We start from the raw sequence: 25320 nt of genomic DNA on the forward strand, positions 1-25320 counted from the left end.
TTGTTCACTCTGGAGACCGGGATGCAGCATGCCGACCACACTGAGGATAACTCTGGCCTTAGTTCAGCTTGGATTTGTCTTTTTCTGATCTTCCCTCATCATATATTCTATCACTTCTAATATTTCCCTTTGAGACTATACTAATGAGCTCCACCTGTTCTTATTATGTGGCTTAACGAGCTGCCTCTGTTTAAATATCACTGCAAATGTTACTTTGACAGATATCCTCTTGATGGCAGCTCGTCTGTTGCAGTGCTAATGAAAAGAAAATGCAAAATGAGCCATGAACTGTATTTTTCTTCTGAGCAGATTCTAGGAATTTTTCTATGATAGAAGAGAATCAATGTAAATCCTTGTTACAACGAACCACAGCTTTACAGTTAATTGGTGTTAAAATATAATTTTAAAATCCTACCGGCTTGTTAATGTGTGAGTGCGATGAGTGTGTGGCTATTTACCATAAACCATTAAACAAACGATTTGCATAAGAAGCACATTAAAGATCAGTAGAATTTCACTCTAAACTCTAACTCACAAGAAATAGCTTCTGGATTTTGTAAAACTCCACAACTTCAGTGTCTAATTTATTTTAACACAAAGTTGCAAAAACACAACTGAAGTGCCATTAAGAGCATGCATGTTAAACCAACAGGTAGTGGTTAGGTCAGAATTCTAACCCTCAGGCCATGTTGGTCAATCAAAAGCCTGCCAAACATTAAAAGTTCTTGTAGAATCCCAACAACGGCATGAAGTGCAGAATCATATGCTGACTGATTCTCATGTCTCATTATAGTGGAAGTTTATATTTATGTGTCAACGTAAAAAAAAGTCCTGTTAGCAAGGTTAGCACCGGTGACATTTTGGGCACATCTGCCATTGCACAAAACTGCCTCATGTCACCAAGTGAGATAAGGGTGCAGAGTATGACACAAGTTCAAGACAAAAAGTTTGCTTCTACACGATCAAACAGAGCTCAAGAACATCTTCACCTCGAAAAGAGTTCTTTTAAAACTGCATATGCACTTCAATGAAAGGCCAAAACACCGGGAAAAAGTTAGATTTCAAACAATACCCATGTAGGTATGTCCAGGGCCTTGATGGTGCCTCTGTTACTCATTCCATTTACATCCATGAGGATGACTGAATAAAAGAAACACAGCTTTGTATAGCGCAGCGCAGTTCAACAGCACCACATATTCTGTTCTCCAGACTGATGGAAGGCAACTCTGTGGTTCTAAAGCCTGAAGTAGACTTAATGAAAACCACTGGACAATGCGCCTGCACACAGTCAGATGTTATTAAATTGACAAAGAGCATGATGCCAATTTACTTGATTGGGCTTCCTGTCCCGAGATGTGACACTCGTGTCCACTTGAAGGTCAAACAGTGTTGTAAACTCTGGTTTCTTGCTCCAAAATGTGAAGTTATTCAGTTGGTAACAAATGAAGTTCAACAATGCGACTGTATGTGTCCAAGTAAGAACTGGTGATTTTTCATTTGATGAACAGCATAAAATTGAGTTGAGTCACTTGTACTTTCCTTTAGCTTTTCCATTTCCATGCTGACAATACAGCAGTGCAGTTCAGAGGAACATGTTGCACCTTTAGGTCTTCATCTAGAAAAGGTATCTAGATGTTCAGGAAGCTTTTCTTTTTTATCCCAATATAATTTTAACTATCCGAGATCCACGCAAATCATCAAGCTAGTGTTTACTGGAAGGTGTTTCACTGTTCAAACCATTCTAGCCAGGTTTTACCCCTTCACGTTTTAAATTCCTTACCTGTAAAACAACAATCTCTGTGCCGTTGGGCTCCAGTGCCCCGGGTGGTGTAGCTGAGTGGTGTGGGAAGTAAGGGTTGTTTGGGCCAGTAGAGAGGAGGTAGAGGATGATGATGATGTTGAAGGGAAACACAGCGGCCGGCAGGTCCCAGCGGTCTAACAGTGAGGAGAGTCCACTGAACAGAAAGACACTGGGGAGAGGAATGGAGGACGAAAGAGTAGATCATTATTAATGAAATGAAAGTTGCTGATGTGACAGGAACATATTATTTTTACAAATACAGGTACAGCTTAAGGAACTAGACAAAGAGCCCAAGAGATTGATCTGGACTCCCTAAAACTGTGAGTATCTGTGGGATGCATTGGAACAAGTGCAATCTGAGGAAGACTCAGCCTGCAGCCCATGGAAACCAAAGAATCCAGTGCAAACATCCCAGTGCCAGACACCACAGACACCCTAGAGCTCCTACGTCCATGTGCTGATGGATCAGAACTGATTAGGTGGTTTGAATGTCAAGGCTGATTTGTGTTTATGAATATACAAACCCTATGAAAATGTATTCACCCCTCATGGAATTACATCACTGCAGCTTAATTACATGACATCAATCTGCATGTATGCAGGTTGATCAACATTAGCATTGCAATATTGTCCTAATGCTCCCTTGGATACAAACTGGTGCTGCAAAAACACACACAAAAAAAAACTAATTCATCAAGGAAAATAGGGCTGCAATTATAAATTAGTGTCTTAATATACAAATAGTGAAAAATATTCATTTTAACTCCACAGAGCCCGCAGCACATTTGGTATTTTTGTTAAAAAAGTGATTAAAATAATAAATCTGTCTGCCTGAACACCATTGGCAGTCATAATTGCCTCAGATAATGTTGCTGTTTGATATGAACTACATCCTTTCATGACTGCAGAGGCTGTCATAAGTTCTAGTGGTTGAATTGTCAGTGAGATTATAAGTTTAGATATTCGCCCTTTAAAATAATCATCTCAAGCTGATCTGTCACTGACTTTTTAAAGCCCCGTTCAGAGTCATCTCCTTACCTGAGCCATAAAATGTGCAGAAACAGTGATATATTTTAGTCATTTCATTTTTAAATCTGCCATGAGCAGCAGCAGTATGCATGTCTCACCATGTAGCTGAGCCCAGAAGAACAGGAAGCAGCAGCCACCAGTACCAGTCTCCAGCCGAGCTAAACACTCCCATCAGCAGAGACACCAGCATGCCGTTAAAACCATGAAGGCCTCCTGTCACCTCGGCACTGAACACAGAACACAAAATCACAACTACATCCTGCATTTTACGTCTTGAAAACAGAAGAGCGACATATTTGTGTTACAAAAATGTAGTGAAATCATGAAAAGGCTTTTTGTTTTTAGATCAAAACACACATTAGCCTAGCTTTTCATGAGTCCCCATTAAATAAACTGTTCACTCATAATGAGCCAAGGCCCCAAGGTGACGGTAAATATATTCAGCATGTCAAACCTAAAAACATTACGAGCCTCAGTTCAGCTGGAATTATTTTTAAAACCGCACAACAAGGTGGCAGACTAGCATATTTCAGTGTGCGTGGTGTAAATATTGGGACAAGATCTAAAATAAAAATCAGTAGGTGGTGGGTGTACGCAGGAATATCAGTCATGGTGGTGGTGCTGTCATGAATTTTAAATAGAAGTTAAGGTTGGGTAGATTATAGCTTGTGTTACAAGGTCAGGTTCAGATTTTAAATAATGTTTAAACAGTTTAAGGGTGACATTGTCTTTTCTTTTTTGTGTTTTTCAAAAAAACAAATCACTGATTATACATACACATAAATGTGATCTTTATTTGCTTTCTGTATTATTTGTGTGTTTTTTAGGGATCGACAAACATGGGTTTTTCAGGGCTGATAACCGATACTGCGAACCAATATACATTGCGTTGAATGCTTTAACAGCATGTAATAACTGGGAAACTGTCATTCATAATTAGGCTTCCTCACTAATAAGGTGACTGTAACTGAATATGTAAAATAGAAATAAGAGTAATTAAATGAGGACATTGTCAACTGAGATTGATCAGCTTGCCTCTTCTCAGTTTTATTAATCTTTCACTGTTCTATCACTTCAATCGCCCACTAAGGTCAAGATCTTAAAGTATTATTGTTTTCCAGACTCTGTTTCAGGTTAATCTGTGGCTGTCTTCTAACTTAGTTGCTAGCCCTTAGCGTAGCCTTAGCCACTGTGAAAGTAGCTAATTTCTTGCTTTGTTCAGTTTTTATTTTTCTGCTTGAGAGACGTTTCTGAGACCTCAAAGTGACAACAGACGAGGCTGCATCAGACCCGAAGTAGTGCATTTAATTCATCAATAATCAGTTCAATCCTTAGTGTTTTGGTGTTTTTTCACATCATCCCACCTGTCTTGGCCCATGATGACAGCTGTCAGTGTAGAGGCCAGTACGCCCACAGTTCCCAGCAGGCCCTGCCAGGGGGAAGCCCAGTACAGCGCAGCCAGGATGAGAGCCCCACTCAGCGGGTTGTTGGCTAGAATCACTCTGGTCACCCCTCTGAGGCCCCACACGGCCAGCTGCAGCACAAACCACTTGTCTGAGGACACAGAAGTGAAACACAGTCCCTGAAAACAAGATTTTCCAGCATCTCGTTCACAAGTGTTGCAAAAGTGGAGCCAAACAGGCCAACTGCAGCACATAACTCATCTCTCAGATGGATTTCTTGCTGCCAATTCAGGGTTTTGTAAGAGAAGAAGATGGGATTTTAATGATGATGATGTTTTATGGGGTGATATGTGCAGCAGCATTCACTGTGGGAGTTGTGTGATGATTACATCTGCATGCTTTAATGGTGGTGTAAGCGTTTCTGGGTCATTTATTTACGATAATTTGAACACTTCCCACATGTTTTGAAGCTTCCTCTGTTGGAAAAGTTTTGTAATTAATCACATTATGAGAAAACAGATTTTCCCAACACTTTTTGTAAAATTAACGTGCTATTTTTCATTTTTATACTTTCAGATGAGCAGACAGAGGAAGTTTCAGGATGTAGCAATGTATGGTGAGTCTTTTCCTACCCTGCATGTACTTATCCAAGTGCTCCATGTCTCCAGTGCACAAGAGCAAACTGTTCAACACACGACGTCTGGAGCTGGCTCGACTCCTCCTGGCCTCCTCCACCTCTGCTTTGGTTTCCATCCACATCCCTGCAGCTGTTGTTGAAACAATGCCTGTAAACCTCAAAGTTCTTCTTTATTTTGCGGCTCCTTTTTGTTCTGTTCACTCCTACGTTTGTTCTTGTGGTGCTTCTTTCCCCCCTTCTTTCTGGCTCATCTCTTCTCCTTCCACTCTGGTGAGGTTAAAGGGGGTAATTTATAAACTGCCTTGTGATGTATTCACTCAGCTTCCGACCAGCCGTGCCAGAATAGAACAAAGTCCGACACCATGGGCCCTGGTCAAGTAGAGGAAGATTGGTCCATCCCTCTCTCCTGCTCTGTTTTCACATTTCACAATCACCATGTTCCTCTGTCTTCTCCTTCCCCTGTTCTCCGTCAGCCCCACTATGACATCTCTTTACTTATTGTTTGTCCATTTAAGCTACTCATCCACTTTTTATTGCACCCTGCACATGAATGTTTGTCTTTCCTTCATTTGTGAAGCCATTAGTGGACGTTGTGTTATCTCCAGTTTTTCCAAAACGGGTAATATATAATCCAGATATGTTTGCTGCTCTGCCTTATCTGAGAAAACTATTGTTGGAGAGGAAACCCTGTCGACACCAGATTCTAACTTCTGACAGCCACTTGCTTTACTTTGGACTTTCTGTTGACTTCAGATTCCTACACTGTGACTGCCATCAAAGGTGTTGTTTCCCTCTATTTTGTTTCCACTTTCAGAACAGTTCACAGCACTCTGGGAGCAGAAAAGTGCAATGCAGATGTTTATGTGCACACATACCTGTGAATCCATCACTTGTGGTCTACCTTTTTCAGTGTTCTAGTGGCACACAAGGCACAGTTTGACCTGAATGACAGAAAAATGCGCGGATTTCTCTACCACTTAAGAAGTGTGTGCATAAGAAGTAATGTATTTGTCTGTGTACAAGTGTGGGCGTCGGTGCACTTCCATTAGCACAAGTGGAGGTAATAACAGCATGTCAGATAGCATCTAAAGAGGATCTTTCCACTCCACCTGAGCCACAGAAGCAGCGATTCAAGAGCCTTGTTTTTGCAGGTGTTGTGCCATTCAAGAGCCCCTGACAGCTCATCCCTCTCCCCGGCTTCCTCTGTCTCCCTCGCTCTATCCATCTTTTATTTGCTTCGATAAATACATCCGCCTCCCTCTGCCTCTCTCTGCTGCGTGGCTCGTTCCATCAATCACAGCTCGGGAAAGGAGCTACGGGTGGATACACGCCACAGCGAGCTGTAACAAGAAGCATGGATGCAGGTGAGTGTCGGCTTTGACCTGAAAATGTGTTGGTTTTCTTAAGATGATAAACACACACACACACATGCAGCTGCACAACTATTTGTGTCCCTTCCACTTCAAGCTAACGCAGGCTAAAGGTTGCTGTCTGCATAAACACAACACAAGCCGAGGGTGGAGACATACAGTGAAGCACGCTAATGTCTTACTGGGGTGTTGTACAGTAACTGAATACTAACCCCGTGACCGGATTCCACGTGAAGACTTTGCTCGGATGAATAATCAAGTTTCATCACAGGTGGTTTTATTTTTTTGGGTTATTTGTCATCTTGTAAGTCGACACAAGGAACTGTGCAGAACTCCGGTGTGTAAAATTTTATGTGTGTGATGCTGCAGATGGACAGAAAGTGCATGTACATGCCATAAAGCTTGCATTAAACCACAGTCATGAACAAAACTATCATGGTAGTTTTGAGTTTCCAATGATTTCTACAACTGGAACCTTTGAAATGCGCGTCTTTGTCACAAAAATATAAAACAGCAGGAACCGTCATTTGAGTTTTAAGATACCACTTCAGGAGGAAGATCTTTCTTCTTGCTTGGCAGCCTCTGAGCCCATGGCGATTTAAACACTGTGGACAATGACAGCTGTGTTCCAGCAGCTTCTAATAGCAGAGCTGATATCTGGTGAGTCTTGGTTGACACTTCACCACTAAAATTGATTATTCAAGTCGTTTCATGTATTTTTTTTCAACCCAGCAGGTTTCGTCATATTTCCAGAAGACCTATAATAAATCTTTGAAAGAACCAAACGCAGATTGTGTTTTTGTGGCAAACATGCACAGGTTTCAATGAGTCTTTTATAGAAAATTAAGAGTAATAGGAGTCATCGGAACCTACAGACTACCATGATATACATCATCTTTACAAGTATCTGTAAACTTTTGTTTGTTCATAGCTACAACTCCCTAATTCTGCTTTAACTCTTGTGTGCATCTAAACAAATAATAATTACTCCCAACAAGTGATGAAGATGATTTAAAAAAGAAAAACTTGGGGCAAAAGAGGAGCCGCTCAATAAAACAATGAGTTAAAACCATGAAGCTCTGTAAACAGTAAGCTATTTGGACTGATAAGGCCAGGCACGCTGAATATCATCCACAGAACAACCAACCAGCTTTCATCTCTACATGCTGCATGATGATCATAACTGAGTCTTAAGTGCTCTCAAAATCACCTCTCAAACATTCGAGGGTAGGTTCTACAACATTGTTACACCGTGCCTTGTCATAAGAAGCTCAAGGTCACACAAAGTTATCCACATTTCTCAGAGTTAAAGTCACATCATTAGCTAAAACAATGCATTTCTACAGTTCAATTTCTCTTTAGAACAACACTGATACAATTAGTGACTGCATCCGACAATGTTTCAACACGGCAACCTGCTCAACAGCATCAGAATCTGTCAAGAACAGAGCAACACAGGTGTACCAGCAATTTCACTGAGCATCAAAATGACTTAATATTATTTGCAAGTATTATGTTATTAACCTCAGGCAGATTTTGCACTTAAAAAAGAAACCAGATAACAATCAAAACTACGGTAATGTGAGTGTTTGGGTCGGTTTTCAGAAACTCCCCAAAGCCACTAAAATATCTAATTACTGAAGTGGCTGAAAGAATCCAATCTCCAAAGTAAATGAAGCATGAGGCTCCTGATAACATCACAAATGAGGTGCTAAAATTACAGCCCATCTGGACTTCACGATGCAATTCTCACACTGTTTATCATGGCACTTAGACCTCAAAGCTTCCCCAGAAGTCAGCGCGGGAAGAGCTAATCACCTTATAGCATTCCAACATTTGCTAGCTGTTTAAAGACTCAATTGCTGAATCTGAACAGAAGACAGTCGAGGGGCACAAATGACACAGACAGATAAAAGGAAGGACATACAAGGACTGTGTTATCCACGAGAGAGAATAGAGGAGAGAAGAGGGAAATGAGCAATTATTTCTTTCTGTTTCCATGGTGATGGGCATTTTTCTCATTGTTCTTTTCCTAAAACTGTGTGCATGCATATCTGTGTAAGTGAAACACCCCCATACACGCATACTTTATTCCATTGTGCAACTTCAGCTTAATGTGATACTTAATAATTTGATTAGCTTCCCACAGGATTTCTGAGACAATATTAGCCACTGAAAAACAACTGCATCAAATTTAAAACCCTGAAATCGCACATTTTGGACTCTATTTGTCATTAAAGCCAAAAAACACTCCCTATCTGTAGCACAGCTGTACTACTGAAAGGCAAACTTCAACACAAATGCAAAAACTTCATCTATAAACTCACATATTGACCAGAAATACCTTGAGGGAAACATTGAGCAGAAGCCTTAAGTATCGAGATGATAATAGATTTTACATTTGGCTCTGCACACTTGCTACGAGCTACCAATATATTTGGACTATAAAGCTGTTTTTCGTACACGGTCCCACCTTTTTAGGAGAATGAAGCAGTAAACTTGCAATCGCGGATAAGACAACCAAAGTCCAAACGGTGAAAAATATTCTTACCATCCATGGTGGATGAAGTTTTCAAATCTGTTACTGAAGTAAAAGTACCAATACAGCAATGTAAAAACAAACCATTACTATTAGGCCCAGCATGAAAAAATCCCATTTAAGTAAAAGTACATAATTATCGTCGTCCTTCGTGATTCATTATCATATATGACATCATGAGATTATTAACAGTGAAGCATCTATGAGGCGGCAGTATGTTGTAGCTGCTGCAGGCGGAACTAGTTTCTATACAGTTTTATATACAGGGAATAAATTTATTTATAAAGCGCTTTTCCAAAAACTCAAAGACGCTGGATATCTGGTGAGATAAATCTGAAGGGAGAGGAAAGCAGAAAAAACAAAGTTCTGATACACACATCTGTTCTCAGCTTTTGCATTTTTTAATCTAATCTTTAATTCTAAACATTTACTGAAACGAAACCATGTAGGAACTATCGTGATGCAGCTCAAATGCGACCTCAACTACACACCGCTTTTGAAACACAGAAGTCAAAAAGCCTGTAAACCACCAATCTAACCTTCAACTATGTGCTGTACATTACAAACTTGTTATAATATCTATTGTGGAAAATTGTCATACTAAAACTGTCACTGTCATATTTCACTGTGGCTCAACATGAGTCCATTTAAACCTGCTCATTATCACTATTCTGTACATTTAAAAGACGCCGTATAATATCAAGAATCTGTGAAATATTATATTTCCTACTCTTGAAAGAATCTGCATATGCAATGTCAGTGTTTTTCTTCATATACACTGGGGAAAAAAATTGTTTTTACAGTAAAATTTTGGCAGCTGTGGTTGCCAGAATGCTACCGTAAAATTACGGTAAAACATTTTCTACATTTACGGTAAAGAAATATATTGATATTGTTCATTTTAGGGTTAAAAACTTTCTTCATTCAATATTTTACTGGGGAAAAAAAACTTAATCTTTAAAAATCTGAAAATTTACATGAAAATACAATATAAAATAAAGTTTGTGTAACTTATTATAAATATTACAGCATTTTTCCATTATCAGCACAAGTTAGTGTATTTAACATTAAATATATGTATTTTTAGCAAAAATTGCAGTTATAGCTGTTATAAATATTAAAGCATATGTCCGTTATTAACACAAAAGTACATCAATCTGACCGGTAAAAAACTGTATTTTTTACAAATAATAAATGCAGAAACTGCCATGTTACTTGTTGTAAATATCGCAGCATGTTTCCATTACCAGTACAACAATATGTACATTTAACTGGGAAAAACTGTATTCATTTTGAGAACAAATGCAAAAATTACAGTACTATTACACATATTATGGCATTTTTCCATTCAAAACTGAGCAGGAGTCGGGAAATGTATTTTTTCAAGAGAAAATAAAATCTAAAAAACACATTTTTCTCCTGATTAACCTATTTATGGTGATTATATGAACTGCATCAAACAGTTTTAGAGTTTACAGATTTTTATAGTCATGGTTTGACAGTTTTTCACCACAGAACACACAAACATTTTTACAGTGTAGAATAATCCTGTGGGATGTCATTACTTTCCACATTCAGAGAAATCTTTGCAATATCTCGAATTTCGACATGGAATAATTTGTACAATATCAACAGCACTTTTGTCTCTTCTCATATCCTTACATTATTGCAACTTTTTTTTTTGCTACTCTAACACTACAAATTTCCCCACTGGAGAGCAATAAAGGCTGTCTGAAATGCAATGAAGCATAAAGTGGCATAAAATAGAAATACTAAAGTACATGTATCTCAAAACTTAACCTAAGCAACTTGGTTACTTCCTACCACCGCTGCCCATTGAGTCACCAGACTTTAATTGATGATGTTTTTGATTCTCTGAAGACAAAAGACACTTTAAAAAAAAAAAAAAAACCCTAGAAGGAAGTGAAGTCTGCAGAACAGGCCCAACGGAATTTATGCAGTTTATCTTTCATGGTAAACTAAGATGAATCAAGCAACGCAGATTTAAGGCGCCCTCTCTCTCAGTAAATGTGAAACATTACCAATTCATGAACTCAGCACTTTGCATTAATATAATGACTTGACATCAATATCTCATGCTGACATAATTACTTATTGAAATATGTCTTACAGTACTTTCTCTTACTCAACACATCCCTAAACATAAAGCACAACTTTAGTCTTCATGACCCAATTCCTGACCTGAATCTCAACTCTAAAATCAAGCTGTCACCACCAAAGACAAGCAAAATGAGACCTGACAATGCACACACACATTGTTTGTTTTTATTATCTATCAGCCAAGCAAATCAATTTTGCCCTTAAACATCATCGGAGCGCACGCCGACACCAATATCTTAATTAACATCGACTTCTCAAGCATGAGTGTCCCTGCAAAAGTACTCTTCTTCTTCACAGCCTATTAGGAAAAGCATTGGAGAGTAAAGAATAGAGAAGGGAGGAGGAGGTGAATGACTGATGGATGTATCATTCATAATGCTCCAGTGGAGAGCCCTCTGGGTGATGAGTGGAGCGCCATTTGCCTTCATGGCCAGCTCGGCAACCCTTGCAAATCACTCGCTTGGTTCGCTCTTTGTTACCTCCTGTTACTTTCATCTTCCCACACACGTCCTTCTGTCTTTTTCTGTCTACAGGTATGATTGCAGACTCAGAGTATACTTTTACAGTACTGTGATTATGGTAAAAATACAATGAAATTCCAAAGAATTGGCAGACTGGAGGTTTGTGTCCATACAGATGCAAAACCAGCTCCTTTAAAAGCAACACTCTTTCTGAACAGAGAAGACAGATGGTTTTTAGAGAGTAGTTAAACTGGGAAAAGTTTGTTCAGGGCACCACTTATCAGCTACATAGGATGCAGTCCTGATTTCCCTCCACAGGCAGTTTCACCACCACAGATTCTTTTCAAACGCAAACTCAAGACCAATTGTTTTTGCCAGGCTTTTCATTAATTTGATGGATTTTATATAATACTCTTCTTAGAACTAATTTTATTTATGATTTCTCTATTTATTCACCTATTTTACTCTATTATTTAGTCTTTTCTTATTCAGATTTTATGAATTTTGACTTCTATTTGTCCTTGGCATATCTACATATTAAAATGGGATATTTTTTTATTTTATCTTATTTGAGCTCATCTGGTGTTTTCTCACTGTATGAGTTATTTTTTAGAACAGCATTTCCTTGGTGCCTCAATCCCTGTGTTTTGGTGTCCTTCATTTATAACATGATGCTGGGTGTGGGGTTTTAATGCATTTTTATTCCTTCTGTAATCCATTTGTAAAGCACTTTGTGTTACATTTGATTTGTACCAAAAGTTCTATATAAATAAAGTCAGATTCATTGAACAAGTTTTAATACACAAGAGTGTGTCTAGTGTTTGATGTGAGCTGGAGGTGATAATAAATATCTGACAGAACTGACGACGCCTCTTTGATTAGAGGTGAAACATCTTCAAGAACCAGAAACCAATCCAGCTGCTTTATCATGATCCGGATGAATCTGCACATGAACATTACCTATACTGTGACATAAACAGTGCTTTTTGTTTGGTAGGATGTCTGCATCACTTCCTGTGTTCCAGTGAGGTGCTATCAGCAGAGCAACATTAATCAGTGGACACAATGAATGGAGACTTACAGTGATAAAATATTCACATTCAAAGCTGCCAACCTTGCAAACAAAGAGCTCTGGTTGCCGTGCAGCTACTTTATATCTCCCTAAGGTGATTTTTCTTTCTTCCTTTTCCTGCCACTTTCATACACGGATTGCGTATGAAATGAATTTTAAAATTAATGCTGTGCTACTGCTTTTCAATGCCTTTGTTTCAGCTGTGTGTTAATGTACATCCTCTGTGTGCACATCTTGCAGTAAAAGCCTATAAAAGCCAGTACTGGTAGACAGTTTCTGAACTGGCAGCCACAGTAAATATAATCCAGTTTGGAGACTATGAGAAGGGATTTTGAACACAGGCCTCCCTACATCAGAGCTCTGCGCTGTTTGAAACGAGGACATTTAAATCGAATCCAATCAAATTAATAGAGAGGAAGGAGAGGACAAGAGAACAAACAACATGGAGGCGGTGAGTGACTGCCGAGTGTTTGTGACTCACCACCTGAGAATATGAGCTCCTCGGCAGGACGCGATCCACCAGCTGTGTGTTGTGCACATGACTGCAGGGATTAGATGCTGTCTGAAACCAGAATGAACCTGTTTAATCACAGTGACATCAGGAGTGATGAAATAAAGAGCAGTTTGGAGCCAGGAATGTGCAAAATAAAAGCTCTTTAAGACTTATGATTTGTATCACATGATGAATCACAAGTATTTCAATATATTTCATGAAAGATTTGTTTCAATTCAAAAGTCTGTTTTCATGTGGGCTTTTTTTAGTCTATTCACAACAGTTTTTAGTCTATTCCCTAAAGTTAAGTTCATCTGTTTGATTGAAACAAACAACATATCTAGGCGCTCATCAAAAGCAGCTTGTAATAGGTAGGTGAGCATGAGGAATCTCAAATTTGATTGGACAATAGATGTGTGATGAAATTCAAAGTGACCAGGATCAATATTAAAGGAATCACAAATGTTTTGTTCCTTTTACATGCTCAGTATTGATGACTGACTGTTTATCTATGAACTGAAACTTTGTTGTTGGAGGAACTGATTTCTCCTTTTGGAGGCTGCTGTGTGTTTTGGAGATCTCACAGAATTGGCCTCCTATTTTTCAAATTCATTTTTGTCAGTGTAATGTTTTGTCCTCCCCCATGCAACCATTTTGTTGTACTTCTGTGAAAGGACAAGGTCTATTCTTTGACATTTTTTAGAGCTAGAAACATCTACCCACTCTAATAGCGCTTACAGAGCACAGAAACTACCTTAAAGGTTAAAAAAATGAATCAAGTTTCACATTTTCTAGTGCTGTAAATGAATTTCTACAGCAAACTTCAAACCAAGGCTCTAATTTACATCTCAATATTAAAATCACAGCCACAAAACTGAACCAGACTCTCCCCAAAATGTCCTGAAACATTTCCCACTAAAAGAAGCTCACACTTAACCCAAAGTGAGGTTTGTTTTTACCTTGCAGCTTATTGTAACTACATTATCCTCATCTAGTCAGTGGGATTGACCATCTTTAGCATTTAAAGAGGAGTCACTGATGTATCCTGGTGGTTCCTTCACTTGGGAATCCTACGGTGGATTCAGTTTCCTTCTCTTATAACATGTCCTTGAACACGACACCAAACAAAAGTGCTCTGACCTTCTCTGTGGAGGCCATAAATGTTTGATGCTGTGTAGAACTGACCACAGCATTTCATTTGTTGCTGCAGCTCTTTGTCATCACCAGAGACCTCTGATTTTAGCCGTTTTCTGAAGTTGACTAGTCCAGTTTTCTCCTCTTTAGCTTAAAGCTGTATTTTTGTTATTGCTGGTTACTGATGATAGTATTGCTCGGCAAGCCTGTACAATGTTGTGACCCTTCCTCTTGCATTGTGGGTAATGCAGGTGTGGTTTATGGGACCAGTAGACTTGAGTGAACATGTTTATGTTTCAAAAAACTCAATAATAAATGTGCAACCTGAACTGTTAGGAACATTGTTTCTGCTCTAATAAAACACCCAGATATTTTATGTGTCCTATCAAAACTCAAAGGCTGGATATGAAGTCCTTGATCTTAAAATAGTTTTCATTGAGTTTGTGTCAGCTATTTGATCTCAGGCTGTGAAAACAGCAGCTTTCAGTGAAAGCTTGACAGGGAGTTTGGGATTCTTTTCCCCAAAGGCCCCGCGTTAGATCAGCATTTTATCTTCCTTCCTCTGAGCTGCTGCTGAAAAATAAAGCTGAATGCAAATAAATAAATAGTCCAGAGCCTGGCTGAAGAGAAAACTAACATTTCTCATTTTCAATTTGAGCAATTTGAACAACATTTCTTATTTTCAACTTGTTTTTTCAGTTTACAAGCAGCTAAAGATCTAGGAGGTGAAATAAACCCAATGTTCCTGCCTTGGAAAGCGGTTTCTTTGATTTATTCCAACACTCATTTGGGAAGCAAACAAGAGCCGGAGAAATTTGAAGACACTTTTATAACTGGCAGAGGAAGATGAGACGATAAACAACTGCATGCTCGCTCACTTTACAAACCAAAGCCAAAGCTCCAACACAGTGAATGTTGCAAATATTTTACAGCCTCACAGTCAAAGCCAAAAAAACAAGTTTACCTGCATCACTAAAGTCAGTTTTCGTGTAAAAGCCAAAAGCCAGAGTTTGAGAACTTCTCGTATAGAGCACTAATCTCACCTGTGTGCTGCTTGTCAAGGTGAGTTCTCCACTGTGTCTTCTTTGCACCAAAGCATTATGGACTCATTACAGCCCCCAGAGGCTGGAGGGCAGGCGACACCCAACTGGTACATAAAGGTTGGGTAAAAAAAAAAACACAGATTTAGTGCATTGCTGTCACGCTTTTCGCTTCCCTTAACATTTCATAGGAACCAATGTTCTGGTTTTTAAATTGTTTACCCCAGCTTTTAAGAAAATGTCCTTTTTCATCACATTAAATTTTCATTTTGCATTTTCTCGTACATAAATGTAATAATCAGTGTCACACACAAAAAAGAAATGTACCCACACAACCTCATTTTGTTGCAAATATCTTAAATTATGGAAGTTTTTGAAATTTTTTTAACTTCATATAACCACAGCTTTCTATTCTCACACAATACAATTACAACAGCTTGCCCACATGATAATCTAGCTTTAGTGTAGATATCCATTGCAATTTCTCCAGAATGCTGTGACTAGATAGATGTTTTAATCCCACAGAGGTCCAACCTTTTGCCTCCTTAGAGAGTCGTGTGATTGAGTGACACTGTTGTGTGGAACCGGTCGATAACCTTCTTTCTTCCCTCCAGCGGCAGAGCAATTAAGCAGGAGCATCACATGAAGACAAGAGATCATTACAGGGGCTAAGCCTTAACGATCAGTTCTGTGTGTGTGTGTCGGTGAGGGTTTGATTGCCTGTGTTTGTGTACGTCGGTAAACATGTAGGTTGTGCTGCGACTGATACAGAAAACCATTAGACCAAGTCTTCCTTCCTCCATCCTGCACTTTTTCTGACTAGATGCAATGCTAAATCTGATCTGGACAGTAACTGAAAGCGCAGCATTTTAAGGTTCTTAATTTAAATCCACAACAAGGAAAGCCTTTTAGTTCAGCAGAAAAACTGAATATTTTTTTTATCCTGTCAACATTTCTGCAGTGCAGCATCAGCACATTCACAATCTGTCTCTTTCTCTGTCCAGCCAGTGGGATCATGTCTAGACTCTCAGTATCCTCTGTGCTCCTCACAAACCAGCACTGACCCTCCGCTAAGCCCACCGAAGCTGCCTGTCTCTGGGGTTCTTGGGCCAGACTTACCCCCTCAAATCCAAGTTGCGGCCTCTAAATCTGGGGGAACAAGAAGTGGAGGAGGCTGGATTAGTGGTGTCAGAGCGAGAGCTACCAGCACCTAAAACAAAGTAAATTGCCAGTAGTTTGTAGGCAGCCCACGCATGCTGAGAATTTTGGTTTGGGGTTGTAGTGAACTGTAGGATCTAAAGCTGTCGTGCTTCACAGAGGATTTATTGTGGGGGTAATATTTAGCTTTTGTTGTGCTGCAGCTGCCTGAGCTGAGAGTTGGAAAGTGCACCGTCTTGTTCACTTTGAATTTCATGTAAATGAAGTTGCACAAACAGCAGCGTGCAAGCAAACGACCTCTTTAACACCAACTGCGGCGGCATGAGTTTACTGCTAATCCACTGAGCCGGGCACCTGTGAACTCCAGAGGGCTTCTTATGAGTGAAGTGTTCTCTGATGTGATCTGACCTCCACAATGAACAACCATCTTGTGACTGTGCATTGTTCTGCATGTTAAACACCACAAATTAAGTCTGTGCAGTAACACTGACACAGAGGAAATCCTGACTAATCTTTATGAAACTGATGAATAATGAAGTAAGCCCATTTAAACCACTTTGAAGAAATAAATTCTACACAATTCAACCATTCCCAGCTCCTACAAGATTAGAGCCAGAGGTCCTAAATTTCAAAGAGGTGAGGCTGACAAGATGTAGAAAGTATGTGGTGATTGACATAGATCTGGCATAAACAATGTGTTAGTTATATAGAGGACCAAAATTATGTATTTGAGCCCTTTTTAAATTGATGCAGTTTAAGTTGCATTTTAATCTCATTTCAAACAAGCACATTCTCAGAAACTGGAAGATATTGCCTCTCAAATGTAGTGCAGAAATATGGTCATACTAATTAATAAAATATAATATTCTTGGTTATATTTTGAGAACTGCATTTTTTATTTATTTATTTTTTTGCTAATGTGTGCTCAAAGACGGCATTTTTCATAAAAGCTTCATTTTTTTCATATTTCAACTCACCCAAAGATTATTTGTTCCGCTTGTCCATTTTTTCAGATTCTGAATCAGTGACATGTGCAGGCAAACTGTGAAAATTTCAGGCTTTTATCTTCAATAGTTCCTGAGATATTGTGGTCCAAATTTCAATTTTCCAAGTCTCAATTTTCAACATCAGAAAAACTATGCCAAAAGTGGGTCAACCAGCTGTTTTTTTAAAAATATCTTGGAAATTATTTTATATATAAAGCTAAAATTTCACTGATGACATTAAATAAAACTAAAAGTTGATGGTAGAAACAATTCTGGCAAATCAGAGTTGGTTGCACAGATTGTGTTCCAAAATTGTGATTATTTGAGATGAAATGACCCGTTATAAGCTTTTCCATTTGGATTTGCCAAATGGGGCAGGAAAAGGGATGGCTCTGTTTTGTTTGTTATTGTCGTAACAATGTGAGATATTACAGTATTCAATGCATTTCATTCCATTAAAATGATGACAGAACTGAATTTATGTAGCAGAAAGGTCCAAAGGTCAGCTACAAAGGTATTAAGCCTGTCCTCAGTGGCAGCAAACTGATAAAACATGAAACCCATTTTCATTTAGCAAAACATTCATGTGGGCGGCATGGTAACGTGGTGTTTAGCAGACTGTGTGGGTTCTCTCCGGGTGCTTCCTCCCACAGTCCGAAGACATACATGGCAGGTTAATTGGTGATTACGCAGATGGACTCCAGACCTTTGCATCCCTCTGCAGGATTTAGCAGGAATAGGATGGAAAAAAAACAAATCTAGAAGCCGGGGTCAAATACTAATTCGGTCAGTGAGCTCACATTTATGCAAAAGTGGACACATTTGGCTCTGAAAATTTTGACCTCTCCCCCCAAATTGCCCTTTTTTTGAGCAAACTACTAATATTAACACCAATAAAAAAAATCTTTAATATTTGTCTTTTAAGGAAAGTTTAATTTAAACAAAATAAAGACTATAGTATGTATGCATACAGTAATAATAACAAATGTATTTAATTCTCCAATGTATTCAATGAACAGCACCATTTTTAAGTACTATAAAATATTCTAATCGGTATCACTGTGGTCCAAAAACAGCATTTTCTTCGTAAAGCAAATAAAAGTGACCATTAAGGGGCATTAATGATATTGGAAATCAATACATGCACTGATGTACGAAGTAAAAATCCACCAGGTAATGTTCAGTATTTTAAATCAACTTTAACAATCTCAGTTTCCATCTGAGTCAGTGTGAAAATCACATTAAACCTTATGGGGGCAGATTCTGTATTTTCCTCAGGGGAAAATAGCTCAAGGTTAAGCAGGTGATTAGACTGAGCTTAGCCTTAAACATGGACAGAATGGAATATGTGCTGAGCAGCGTATGTGTGCGAATGTGTGTGTGTGTGTGTGTGTGTGTGTGTGTGTGTGTGTGTGTGTGTGTGTGTGTGTGTGTGTGTGTGTGTGTGTGTGTGTGGGTGTGTGTGTGTGTGTGTGTGGGTGTGTGTGTGTGTGTGTGTGTGTGTGGGTGTGTCTTACGTGGTTAAACATCCTTCTTATGGTCATTTTGAATGTGTGTGTCCATATTGCCCATTGCCATGCAGTGCAGCGTCCTGGTAAGTGAGTCATGTTGTATCATCTAATGTTAGTGTTGTTATCCTTCAGAACAAAAGGGAATATCACATACATGTTTTATTGTGTATTATAAATTTGTGTGTGAGAATCAAAGGGAGTCGGATGAAAAAATGTCAGAGGGAAAAGAAGCATGAGGAGTGATCGATGGGAGATGTATGTGCTGAGCGGTTTGACATGGCAGGAGACTGATGTTGTCGAGAAACAGGGGTCAAAAGATCAAGGGTGTGTGTGTGTGTGTGAGTGACGGCAGGCCACGACTGTCCACAGGGAATGTGTGGAGACTGATCAGGGAGGATGGTCGACAACAAGAGCAGCATCTGAAACATGATACAGCGGGCAAGAGGGGAGGATCTTTACGAGAAAATTGCAAGATGCGGCGGGATGAGAGCGATAAATAACAACGAAGAAACACAGAAGCAGCACGCAAGAGATCAAAAGGAAGTTTTCCTCTGCCTTCATCTGTCGCCTCAGGCTGGAAAACTCATGCAATGAAATTCACACCAATCCCACACACCCACACTCACATCACACGTTCCACAATCCTTCGTGTTCAGAGCTGGCTGCTCTTTTGATCTTCCTCTGCCTTCCTCTCTGCAGACCACGAGCCACACCTTCCCTCTGTCTCCGCAAGCAACTGTGGAAATACAGTGCAATAAAAATCGTGAAGCAGTGTCAGACCGTAAATTTAATCCGAGAAACAGATTTGGCTCTGCATTCTGCTTAGAGATGAATGTCTAAAGCAGCTGATTGTAAATAATTCAAAGGCTACACTGAGCACATTTCACTAAACGTATCAAAAATACATTGAAATCATCAGTCATGGTGTAGATCAGGGAATTAGTGCAGCACTGATGGTCTGTACAAGGATTTTACATTTCTTTAAAACAACACAGTTGAACTAAGCCTTGATTGTGATGTAAGACTAAAGCAGGCAGATGATGATCCTACATTAGTTGTCTCATACTGGCTTAAAACTGGATGATATTGTGACAACAGCGGTAAGAGTGGGCAGAAATACTCATAGTAAAACCCCTCCATGGACTGCTGTGTGAAATCCTAGCATGAGGAGAAATCCAGCACACTGCCTTTGGCTAACTGACAAAATGAGACAGTCAGTAATCTAGCCTGAGGCCAGCTGAAGTTCTGGAGCCTACAGAAAAACTTGAGCCATGTAGACCAGCACGCAAACTACCCATTAAAGGAACCTATTTACTTGACTCATATAATGAATATTTGAAAAACTATCCATCACATAAAAAGCACCTTTCAGGTAATCTACAAAATACACATTGTTTTTACTCTCACAGCAAAAATGTATTCTTTCCCACATTATTTCAGAATAGGGGTTTATATTTTGAAAGACATGTATATGAGATATAAACACCATACCAGTGAAAGGGAAGGAAACACTTTGAGGATTTATGGAAAAGTCTTCAAAACGTCTTTGAAATGTCTTCATGCAGGGGATGAAAAAAACAGCTCTGAACTCCTGCTAATCCACAAACTGCATGTAAAAGTAGGTGGAATTTTTTTATAAGTCTCTTTTCAGCTACAGTTGGGCAGAATGCTTCTTTCACCAAATGAAAACATTACCACAGTAAAGTTTACTGATAAAGAAGGCTGTGAACAATCTAAAGCCTTGCGACATTGAGTAAACTGCTCAATCAGTGCAGCCTGCAGGGCTTCTTATCATGAGATTTTTGCCTCTGGTCTTACAGTGGTTCCAAAACTGGGGATCAGGACTCATACAAGGTGTCACAAGGGTAATCAAAAGTATATGAAGTACAATCAAGACGTTCCGAGACTACACCTATAAAAAAAGCTAAATTTGGTCACTATCCCGTCAAAGTAGTCTTCTTGTGCAACGCTTCACTGCCCACAGTGCTCCTGCCACATTTGAAACGTTCTTTGGAAGTCCCATTCTGTAAACACGTCAAGCGCCATTATTAGTACTCACAAGCAAAAGATCTTGTATCACCTGTTTGTAACCACTGAGTTTACCTGCACAGGGTAAACACCACATAACAAATGTTAGCAGAGACTAATACAGACAATATGAAACAGTTCTTCTGTTTCTTTTTCTCCTACATAATAGACTTGTTATGGTTATATAACAAATATATTCCAAAAAAGTTATTATGTAAAAAATCTGCAGAACTGTTTTTCTATCCTTGGCTCCTAGAGTCTTGTAGATGTGGGCTGCAAGATTTTGATATAAACTGCTAAAAGAATATTTTAGTCTGTAATTGTAGCTAACTATAATCATCATTTGTACCTATGTCAGGCAATCCTGCGAAAATGATGACAGATCTAGAGAAACATGATCAGTCTTGAGGTGCAGAAGATATGGGGGCAAGAGGAGGTCGACAAAAAAGAAAATATCCTGGAAGAATGTGGAGGAGATGTTAGAGCAAGTTTTCTGCCATCTCCCAAAAACCTCAGTCAATGGTACAGAAAGAACCACAAATGTTCCCTCTGGCAATTATAACACCACTAAACCACATCCTGTTGGGCTGCAAGACCAGTTCACTCAATGCTGTCAGCAAAACCAAAGCTACAGTGTCTTGCAACAGTGCTGGACAGTCGATGGACAATCATCAACACCCTTCATCTTTTTCATCCCACTGGCTGGCAACAACATCTATCCAGGAAGGTCAGGGTCAAACTAGAACCACAACATCAAGACCAGACACTAAGCAGCTAGGCAGGACAGGTGATCAGAAGACAGCCGCAGATTTAGATGTTCCCAGGAGAATTCACCATCCCCAGATCAGATCATGTGCAATGGTCAACCTCATTCTATCTTCTTTATCTCGTTAAGCATTGGACAAGTGCAAGAAGACTGGATAAAGGCTGGAAAGCAAAGGTTCAACTGGTTGAGGTTGTCTGCAGACGTTTTGTAGTCAGAATCCAAACAACTAGTAAAAACGAGAGTGTTGAGGGGTAGGCACTCTGACAAGCAAAGGCCCCTTAAGAAGAGCTGAAGATTGTAATCAGTGACTTAAAGAAGAGAAAGGACTGCACCTAGACTCTTTAGGGAACAAATGGCATCTCGGGGGTAAAGCCAGGACACAGATATTTTCTCCTGAACCCTCTGCAAGTCTTGTGAGCCAGAGGATGTCACCACGTACTGAGAAGTGTAATTACAGGGTTCAAACTGGGAGCCTTGAACCATCCACTTCACCTCCAGGCTGTAAGATAACCTGTCTGCAACAGGAGATGATGCTACACCAAGACAGGAAAGTCCTGTTGAGTAACTTCGACATTTGTCTGACTCCAACTCCATGGAAGCACCACTCACTTAGCCGCCCCGCTGAGTCTAGGCAGCATATCTCAGGGGTGCAATTAAGGGATATTAACATCTAGTCCGACATAACAGACTCACATGGACATGATCAGTTTCATTACTCAGAAGGGTGTGATTCAGTTGTGTGGGACGCATTCACATATTTTTAGAAGATTCTGGGATTCTGCAAAGTACACAGTTGATGTCAAACATCCATATCAATTTGCATCAAGATGGAGGTTAAAATGTTAAAATATTCAGATGTTAAAGTAACAAGTCTTGAGGATTGCACACCCACATACCCTCTGAGTGTTTTCTATTAATCTGATCATTCAAACGTCTTACAGGCTTTTATTTTCTGTGATTCCTAGATGATTTCACCTGTCTTGAGGTGATCTTTTGGTGCTCATGAGTAATTCATTTTAACTCGCTGAAGAGAAATTAGTCATGTTTCTAATGAGGGTTTGACTAAGGTGGTTGAAAATGCCAGTTCATTTGCAGTGTCTATTATCTTTGAATGTGAATATTTTCATCCAAAGCAATCCTCAAGAGTGCTGACTCAGCTTTCCGACCAGCAACTGCCTCATGCTGCAACTGTCACATCTTTCATAGTCAATCCATCAATCGTGTTCACACTCTAAACACCATTTTACCATCTGAGATTTTGCTTTGTGACCAGAAAAACAGGAAGTGGTGACTTTCCCCCTGTCTCTCTGTCTGTCTCCTGAGCTGTGGCTTTAAAAACAAACACCAGAGAAATAATGTTAGCCAAAGTGACCTCAAGAGACTACTTACTATAAAGTTGTTTAACCCCTTAACTCTTACATATCCAGTCTAGATTTTTCTATTTCTTTCACACCTTAACACAAACATTTAGCTCTTCTCTAACATCAGGGGACAGGCCTTCCTTCAGCGCTGGGAATTGTCACTGAAAGCGAAAACTTATCAGTGCAGTCAAGCCACCCTTTTCTTTTCATGCCCATTATCTCTGGCTGCCTCCCTTCCATTTCCTCTGCCTCCTCGCCAGGCTGATGGAGTGACACTGTTCAGGCTGGCCGAGCTCTCCGCCCCCTCTCCTTCCCACCTCTGTTTCACAGCTCCAGCAATCTCCTGCCTCCTGCCTGATGTTCCTCCTCTTTCTCTGCATGTATTATCCTCTCCCTGCACTCCACCGCAGTCATACCTCGGAAGGACTACAACGCATTGTTGCCATGACAGCGACCGTAATGTCGAGGCAAGAGATCGGCCAACCTGTTTTTAACCTGTTGTTTGTGTTTAAATCACTCACTGAGACACACATCCTGCAGCCCCCAGGTGGTTGTAGCTTTATAGGCTGCGTCTCGTAAACCCAACAGGATCTTGTTGTCCGTCTCGCTTTGCTGCCAGTCTCAAGCATGGGCACCTGTGGCCTTCATGCTGTTGCTATGGCAACCCACATGGATCCTTCACTTGATCATTCTTTGGCTGTGAGGCCTCAGGTTGGGTCTGGATTGGTTGGAGTGACAGAGATTGCACTTCATTAACTGTAGCCCTCACCACTCTGTCTGGATTTTTCCGATCAGGCAGACAAGCTATAGGTCAGATTAGTTAACGGCACTCAGTTTATCAATTCTGTCTGAAATCACAGCTATAAACAAATAATTTTCAGCTGCAAGTATTGCAAAAATCTGATGGTAGCATAAATTTTGTACTCTCACAGTTTGTTTTTAATCCTTTAAAGACCCCATATTACACTTTGGGGTTTTCCTCTTCCTTTAGCAGATTATATAGCCACTTCTTTGTGCATGTAAAAGATCTGCAAAGTTCTTTTTCCACAGAAAACACTGCTCCTTACCTGCCTGAAACTCCTCATTTAAAGTTCAGGCTATTTTTCAGCTACTTATTTACATCATCATGTAACCCATTTGCATCATCCATGCACAGTGGCTAGTTTAAGAAAGAATGAGCAGCTTCCTTGCACTCCAACATTATTTTCTCACTATAACTACATCACTATATTCAGGAATCAGCAACCCCTTCCTCATTCTAGCCAGACCAACTGACCAATCAGAGTTTGTTGAGAGGGGGTCTTTAAGAGACAGGAGCTAAAAACAAACATTTCCAACCCAGAGGGGAAAAAAGATTCTGCATCAATGTACAGTATGAGAAAAATACGTTTTCAAACATTGAATAATGTAAACAAATTCTAGTAGACCTCAAAAATAAAATGACAAACCTCCAAATGTACATATGTTCACTTTAAAGTCCCTGTAACACCAGGATGTCCGGGTTCTGTTCCAGAAGAAAGAAAATTTTATTCCAAAACCTGTTTGTAACCATGATGACTAAAATGACAGTCTTGACACTTCTCCCAATCCGATTTCCATAAATCTACTTAGAATATTCATTGGAAAAAAAGACTAATTTTATGATTTCAAAATTTCATTAGGAATCATGACAATTTTAGGTGATATTCTGCATCTTACTTCACTTTGCCTAAATGTAAGCAAACGTAAACCCAACAAGATGGCTCAAGTCTGAATTTATGGCAGCATTAAACTTCTTGTTGTCCCACGTTTATCGAAGGAGTGACCCATTGTGCTCCTGATCATTAAACATGACCAGTTCAATCAATGAGACAAACTGAGTGGCTGCAGCTCATCTGGACATGTTTGTGCTAACACAGAGAACCTGATGGCGTAGACATTTCAGACAGACAAAAGTTGCAAAAAAGCATTGTTCAATATTATGGCTATAGACACACACTGCACTGGTAAATTTTTATGAGAACTATCGCTGTGTGTGCTAAAAAGTTAATAATTGAAAAAAATGGCCATCTTCTGAATCTGTCATGCACTTATTTAGTCAATTGGTACATTCATGTGTAAAGTACAAAACATTCAAGGTCACCAAGAATGAGTCCTTTAGACTGAATGATTCCCTGTTCACTAGACACATTTATGCTCCATTAAGAACTGACCTGTATGCCTTTTGTGTTTTTGGGAACAGACTGTTTACTGGCATACATAAGTGGAAGAGGATTTTTTGCACATGAATACACAGGTGATGGCTGCATGTGTTTTATTATATGGAATATAACTATTTAGCGAAACAGAATCTGTTAATTTTCATTCCTACCAAACACTTAAGCAGTTGATTAGTTCCTCATTGCAAAGCTGTTTGCTGCTCGGACTGAAA

At 39.5% G+C, this 25320-nt stretch overlaps 1 protein-coding gene across 4 annotated transcripts in view; it reads right to left on the reverse strand.

Moving 5' to 3' along the window:
• Positions 1–25320, reverse strand: part of si:dkey-183c6.7 (urea transporter 2) — a 56839-nt gene that overhangs the window by 25742 nt on the left and 5777 nt on the right. For 3 of the 4 annotated variants that reach the window (XM_055007655.1, XM_055007654.1, XM_023294833.3), the window contains exons 3-9: positions 19382–19491; positions 15104–15207; positions 12915–12995; positions 4866–5000; positions 4195–4384; positions 2929–3057; positions 1781–1970 (exon numbers count right to left, since the gene is read on the reverse strand). In XM_055007655.1, the coding sequence (XP_054863630.1) occupies positions 1781–1970; positions 2929–3057; positions 4195–4384; positions 4866–4992 (636 nt within the window). In that variant the 5' untranslated portion in view covers positions 4993–5000; positions 12915–12995; positions 15104–15207; positions 19382–19491. Of the gene's footprint in view, positions 1–1780; positions 1971–2928; positions 3058–4194; positions 4385–4865; positions 5001–5077; positions 5298–12914; positions 12996–15103; positions 15208–19381; positions 19492–25320 lie in introns of those variants that run through there. The other variant, XM_035941310.2, reaches the window with a different exon arrangement.

Source organism: Amphiprion ocellaris, chromosome 23 (assembly GCF_022539595.1).
Source record: "Amphiprion ocellaris isolate individual 3 ecotype Okinawa chromosome 23, ASM2253959v1, whole genome shotgun sequence".
Classification (NCBI taxonomy): domain Eukaryota; kingdom Metazoa; phylum Chordata; class Actinopteri; family Pomacentridae; genus Amphiprion; species Amphiprion ocellaris.